General features: G+C 45.3%; 1 protein-coding gene across 1 annotated transcript in view; it reads left to right on the top strand.

Moving 5' to 3' along the window:
* The window catches only part of LOC134098377 (LIM and calponin homology domains-containing protein 1-like), a 58035-nt gene that overhangs the window by 22166 nt on the left and 28369 nt on the right, over positions 1-7500 (top strand). Inside the window, exons 2-7 of the mRNA XM_062551411.1 lie at positions 2998-3068; positions 4398-4467; positions 5876-5982; positions 6256-6286; positions 6490-6600; positions 6761-6956. Coding sequence (XP_062407395.1) covers positions 2998-3068; positions 4398-4467; positions 5876-5982; positions 6256-6286; positions 6490-6600; positions 6761-6956 — 586 coding nt within the window. The remainder of the gene's footprint in view (positions 1-2997; positions 3069-4397; positions 4468-5875; positions 5983-6255; positions 6287-6489; positions 6601-6760; positions 6957-7500) is intronic.

Genomic DNA, 7500 nt, shown 5'->3' with positions numbered 1-7500 from the left:
AGTGCAAGTTAAAAGGCTTAGGGCCTAAGTGTGTTAAATAATCTGGATTAGAGGCTGATGGCTGAAAGAGGCCCTTCAGACCCTTCCTCATCACCGCAATGATGGTTGTGCAATACCTGCTGCAGAAGCAACCGTACATTACACACACTCACACACACACACACACACACACACACACTCACACACACATTGGAGACACAGCAGAGGAAATCAATGAAGTGTACAGCACTCACACACACACACACACACACACACACACATACCCTTTTGCATTATTTATTTATTTTATGTGTGTTTGCATGTGTGTGTGAGTGCACCTGTGAGTACACTTCATTGATTTCCTGTGCTGTGTTGACCCCAATGAGTGTGAGGCCTGGGGTCACTACTTTGATGAGGGGGTGACCACTATGTTCACCGCACACACACACACGCAGTCTGGGCTAACACACCTACAAAATGGACTAGTGAAGCCACTAGTCCACACACACATTTGAATTCTTTCTTTGAATCCACCGATCAAATTTCTTGCAGAAAGGATTCAAATTTTCACCATCACAACATGTGGAGCACACTTGCCTGTTATTTACATGTTCATTTTGATAGCCCTGCCAGTGATAGTCCACTACCGGTGAGTTTGTGGATATGTCCCAAGCTGCCAAATATCAATGCTGTGAACTTACATATAGCCTAGGTTACTGATTTTTTGCAAGGAGGGGTTGATATTAGTAATTGTATCATAAAACACATACATACTGTACACACACACACACACACACACACACACACACACACACACACACACACACACACACACACACTGCGTGCAGTTACTGTAGACTGGGATTTGTGTTAGTTTGGTAGCATGCTGGGATGGTTTAAAGTGGCCTGATATAAATAGATGAACCAGATTTGCCAAATTAATTACATTCATAAACTGTTTTCTCAAGAGATGTGGCTTGACTGTTTGAGGTCAGATGAGTGGTCTTCCTGGCTAGCTGACTGAGAGGAAGAAGAAAAGGAGACTTTATGTACCGTACTGGACACCTGATCTACCGTAAAGGAGCCCACATTTGCCTCCAGGGTTTCTCCTAGTTTGAGATATCTAGAAATAATTATTTTTATAATTATGTATTATATTATATCATATATTAAATAAGTATTACATTCAAAACAATCTATGTCACAAGCACAAATGTAATAGCTCATCTAATGTACGCCTATTTTTACAAAATAATGCCAATGCCTGTCCATTTGTCATAGTGTTGGTTGCAGCTACAACTTTTCCTATTCCACATTGATGCAATCAAACACTGTCCAACTGTCCAGATTAGGCAACCATGTTTACTGTTGCCATTATAATCACATTAAAGGCTTTGAAATGAACAAATGGCTGCTGATGTCTCCAATATAGTGTGCCCTCCTTGTAGAAATAGAACAATTGGATTAGCTAATCGCCGTGATGTGTCTGACAATCAGATTTACAGACACGTAGATTTTCTATTTACCGTCACCGCTGCAGACGCAGAGAAGGCGCTGGAGCAGCGAGCAGCCTGAGACGCGCGTACACACACACACACACACACACACACACACACACACACACACACACACACACACACACACACACACACACACACACACACACACACACACACACACACACACACACACACACACACACACACACACACACACACACACACACACACACACACACACACAGACACAGACACAGACACTGGAGCAGGGAGCAGTCTGAGGTGTGCACACACACACACACACACACACACACACACACACACACACACCAGAGCAGGGAGCTCAGTCTAAAGCTGAGCATGAAACAGCACTAGCTAAAATCAGCTCTCCTATGCCGTGTGTGACCTTGCTGTAGCCTACTCAATAAAGATATATTGCTGCTATTTATCTTAATGGCTTTGGTCACAAAGCAAATATCCTGTTTGTTTTATGGGTGGGATTATGCTGTTTATTAAGCATTATTGACAGACAGTATGAACAGTACACTTTTAATTGTTTTTAAACAGTTTTTTTACAGTAAAAACGGTCAAAACTAAAAAGTAAAATCTGGTAATTAGTGGCTAACCTACAGAAGCGCTGGTGTGAATGTGTTCAGTGTGGGCCAGGCTTTGAGAAGTGTAAGGAATGTGGAGTGCATTGTTTGCCATTGAGCTCATGCTGTGTGATGTGCCTTGTGTGTGTGTCATGCGTCCCCCTCTTTTAGTGTGTGCTGGTGATGTGATGTGCGTGACAGGCAGAGTAGGGGCCTGTGTGAATCAGAGAGGTATGTGTGTGTGTGTGTGGGGGGGGTACTCTTGGATGCTGTTAGGTCATAGATATGTTTGGTGCTTTACTTGTCACCTTATGTTGTACTGGTTGATTGTTGTATTGCGTTTCAGCAGAGCCAATAGAGGTTTAATGAAAGATGTTCCATACTGATTCCATAAACCTGTGTTTGCACCAGATATGAAGGCTGGTATGATGTGGGCAGGTTAATATGCGATTGTAAATGTGTATTGAGAGGCTCAGGTGCTCATTGGGACCCTTCAGAGGTCTCAGTGTCCAGTCAATGCAGCTTTCTTTAGCGTAGCTAGCAGCAAGCAGAGTTATGCAGTGTGCTGAAATGATTCCAGATTGTGCTGCATATCAGCAGGTCTACTATCAGGAGGGTCAAAGGGTGCAGACGACCCCTAAGGCCTGTGTAGGGGAGTGAGTGGACGGGGATGGATGGGGGGATATGCAACAGTCTGGGATCTACTTGTGGTGCTGGAGTGTTTGTGGGTGAGGGGCCCTATTTGGAAAATGTTGCCCCCTGTTGCATAATTCATAATGGCACATGCATATGATGTAATCCGCTCACCTTGCCCATCTGAAGATCCCCACTGTGTTCCATGTAACATTTTACTCTGTGCACTCTGCATTTTTATTAAACTTTGTCATGTGGCTAAATAGTGCGTCTGTGTGTGTTTGCATTCACAGGCAGTGACGGGAAGAAGCTTCGGAGACAAAGACTTCCGTGGAGGGCTAGAGAACGGCATTCTGCTGTGCGAGTGAGTGGCCCAAGCCTACTGTACCTTTTTCACTGCACTGATCAGCGCACTGCATTGCATATGGCTGCTCCATGTACCAACTGCAGTGTGGGACACGTCTTGTATGCTCCCAGTTTGATGGCACGATACAACATTTCGACCACTCAGGACTTGTTCCCATGCACAAACTCATGATTAATAGATTAGATATGTTATAGATTATTTTATAGATTAATAGATTAAATGCACTATGCACAAGCCTACTGTACCTTCTTCACTGCACTGATCAGTGCACTACATATTGCATAAGGCTGTTCCATGTACCAACTGCAGTGTAGGAATGTACGCCATATATCTATCTATCTATCTATCTATCTATCTATCTATCTATCTATCTATCTATCTATCTCAGAAAGTAAACTGGTTGCAGTTCAACTGTTGCGTCAGGTTGCTGGAACAGTAGTGGGAACATGAGGCTGCACCAAAGGCCTCTAAACTTGAGAAATGGAAAAGAGGATTTCGCTGATTTCTGAAATGTCTGGCAACTCATATAAAAACGCTGATCACAACAAAGACTTCCATTGTGTTGTGGGCTGCTGTTTGAAAAGAAAGAATCTGGCCGTTAACGTAAATTGACCAGATTCCTGGCCAGAGTTGCGGCGGTCCTGGTGACTGTGCAGGAAATTCTGATGGAGGTCGACTTTCTCTGTTGTGGTTTCGTTCGCTCAATCACGGCTCCTTAAAAGCCTGGAGTTCTCCCGAAGCTACACATGGTTGTTGTTACAGAGGACAGTTGACGCTAAAGGATTTCCAAAGAAACTCTCTGGGTAGAGTCAGAAATGAACTCAACCCAAAGACATAATTATGTCCATTTGTCAGTTTTCCAAAAGCTACATGCGTAGACTCTATTGTAGATGAAGCTCAGTGGTCCTCTTTACTTAGCCTTTAAGCATGGGATTAAATTTAGGCACATGGAAGTCTATTTGAAGTCCTCACTACGATATAAGTACAAATGGTGGTGTGTGTGTGTGTGTCTGTGTGTCTCTCTCTGGAATCCCATAGTCAGCACTTGAGCAAGGACAGCCTGGCATCATCTCCCTGTGCTTGTCTGTGGTCTTATCTCTGTGGGCCTGTCTTTCACATCACGCGTAACATCCCACATCTTGTTTGTCCACAAATACTTCATACTGTGTGTCATGTCCAGACATTTCCTATCAGGAAACAAGTTGCAGACACACACACACACACACACACACACACACACACACACACACACACACACACACACACACACACACACACACACTTGTTGTTATTCTGATCATGTAAACAATGTCATTGTTTCTTCAGGTTGCTGAGCTCCATCAAACCAGGGCTTGTGAAGAAGATCAACAGACTTCCTACTCCTATAGCTGGACTGGTGAGAACTGTGTGTGTGTGTGTGTGTGTGTGTTTGTATTTGTGATTAGGTGGTGCAGACCAATGTGTTTGGGGATTGTTGAGATGTGATAGAGGTCTGTGTTTGCAATAAGGGTGATTTTATATTGAGAGGTGTGATTTTGTGAGTGTGTGTGTGTGTGTGTGTGTGTGTGTGTGTGGTTGTGGGTAGCGTGACCGCCCCCTCCCTTTTTTCAGCTAGTGTCAAACCTGCTCTCTCAGCATTGCAGCCTGGGAACAAAACCTCCACTGTCAGGAGACAATGTGTGTGTGTGTGTGTGTGTGTGTGTGTGTGTGTGTGTGTGCGCGTGTGTGCGTGTGTCTGTGTGTGTCTCTGTGTGTGTGTGTGTGTGTATGTGAGTTAGTTTGTGTGTATTTGTGAGAAGTGTGTGCGTGTGTGTGTGTGTGTGTGGTTCTATGAGAGGAGAGAGAATGAGACAGGGTGAGCTGAGCTTATCTGTTACTGTTTGTGTGCCTGAGAGAGAGACAGCTGAGATCGAGCTGTGTGTGTGGTTGATGCTGTTTGCGTTGAGGTGTGTGTGTGTGTGTGTGTGTGTGTGTGTGTGTGCTTGTGTGTGTGCCCTTGTAACAGCCCAGGCTTTGTGTGGTCATTGACTCGCGCATTGTGGAGGGTTCTGAACTGACGTGACCTTAAGATCACTGAGTAGTGATGTCAGGGAGGATGGGCTAGGAGCCATGTCCTGCTCTTACTTGTTCACATAACAGCAGGATGCTTGAATTGTGCTGACCACACACACACACACGCGCATATGAGCGCACACACACACACACACACACACACACACACACAGATAACAACACAAAGGAACACCCAGTTTTATGGCTGTCTGTGACATTTATACACACACACACAGACATACACAGACACACACGCAAATCACACACACAAACACACACAATGTGTGTGTGTAGCTCGGAGAGGGCCATCAGAATTTTCATCAGAATTTGGGATTAACCTGATTCCATGTGACCCCTGTGGGACACCACTCTGACTAGTTCTGAGCAGAGGAATGGAGCGGCTCTGAGCGCGGCTGCTCTTTCAGCTGTAATCTCATTTCAGTTTCTCAAGCAGAAATCAAACTACACACAGTTTATAATTATTGTGTGTTTGTGTTTGTGTGTGTGTGTGTGTGTGTGTCTGTCTGTCTGTCTGTATCTGTTTGTGTGTGCGTGTGCGTGCACCGTGTGTGTGTGGCTGTGATATGGAAACCCATACAAATGTTTGAATATTTGCGCCATGCCTACTAATAGGTTTATTTCATTTCCCCATCTCTCTGTTCTCTGTGTTCCTTTCTCCCCCCCTCTCTTCATTCTCTCTCTCTCTCTCTCTCTCTCTCTGTCTCTCCATTCTCTCTCTGTCTGTCATGTAGGATAACCTGACTCTGTTCCTCAGAGGCTGTGAGGAGTTGGGCCTGAAAGGATCACAGCTGTTTGACCCTGGGGATCTTCAGGACACCTCCATACGTGCTAACTTAACGTAGGTCCACTCTGTGTGTGGGGGAGAATGTGCGTCTGTTTGATATGGTTTGGTGTGTGTTTGTGTGCATGTGTGTGTGGTTGTGTATGCATGTGTGTGTGGTTGTGTATATGTGTGTGTTTGTGTGCATTTGTGTGCATTTGTGTGTGTTTGTGTGTGTGTGTGTGAGAGAGAGAGAACATGATGTGTGTGTGAGCCGTGAGGAGGAATTGTGTGTGCTGTATCCTCTGTCCTCCATTGCACTCATCGCCTCTCTGCTTCTCTTTCCTCCAGTGGCTCTGACTGCAGCAGGAAGCTGAAGAATGTGAGTACAGCACAGCATACTCTCCCGCCCACTCCCCTGTTGACCCCCTGACCATCTCACATGTTGCAGCCTCTGCAAATGCATGCATTTATATATATGTGTGTTTGCATTGTGTAAGATGTCCAAGAGCATAAGGTTTGCATAGCTATCCAGACGCTGTATATATGTATATTGATGAAGTTTCTGCTGTACTGATTGGTCAGGTGTTGATTACCATATACTGGCTTGGGAAGGCAGCCAACGGCTGTACCACATACAGTGGCCCCACGCTGGACCTCAAGGAGTTTGAAGGGCTGCTGTCTCACCTGAGAAAGGTAAGGGGCGTCGTCTACCTGAGCGCTCAACCACACGTCACACCTGGTCCAGTTTGTTGGAACTTTCGCTCATTCTTTTGTGATTTTCTTTTTGTGCCATTTGTGTGTGTGTGTGTGTGTGTTTGTGCACATGTGCGTGCGTGTGTGTGTGTGTGTGTAGGAGTGTGAGGACACAGAGAGCCCTAAGCGCAGTATCCGTGACAGTGGTTACATCGACTGCTGGGACTCGGAGCGCAGCGAGTCCCTGTCCCCTCCGCGGCACTGCCGAGACGACTCCTTTGACAGCCTGGACTCGTACGGCTCGCGCTCGCAGCAGACGCCCTCCCCAGACGTCGTCCTCCGGGGCAACAGCGACGGTATGCACCTCCATCCCATTGCCCCCCACTGCCCCTCATAGGAACCAATGTGTAGCGTTAGCGTTGTGCTAGCAGTGCTCAACTTCTCCATGTAGTTATATGATCGTCCTCTCATGTTCTGAAAAAAAAATGCTTTGTCCATGTTTGTTCTTTTTTTCCCAAAACATTACAGTAGGAATACATAGATAGTCAATAATGCCCTGTCTGATAAGGAAGTTATGATCGCTATCAAACCGCCTGCGTGAAGCTAGTTTGATTTCCTGGATATCTTTTTGTTTCATGCAAATAAATACTTACACTTCTCTATTCAGCTGTCCCAGTAAGATAAACACGCTCTTCACCATACAGACATGGCTCTAGGGTGAATGGCAGCACAGTGAATGTGAATGTTTTTCCCTAGGCACAGTGAGTGTTTTTGTCTTTTTTTTCAGTTACATCAATGAGCCCGTTTATGCCCCTTTACGATCATACAGTGATTAGCTTTGCAATCCTCTCACATGGGGGCATAGTATACACACAAACCTCCATGTTTAGCTCTTGAGCT

This window comes from Sardina pilchardus, chromosome 2, assembly GCF_963854185.1.
Source record: "Sardina pilchardus chromosome 2, fSarPil1.1, whole genome shotgun sequence".
NCBI lineage: Eukaryota > Metazoa > Chordata > Actinopteri > Clupeiformes > Clupeidae > Sardina > Sardina pilchardus.
This window is presented reverse-complemented; position numbering and strand designations above follow the sequence as displayed.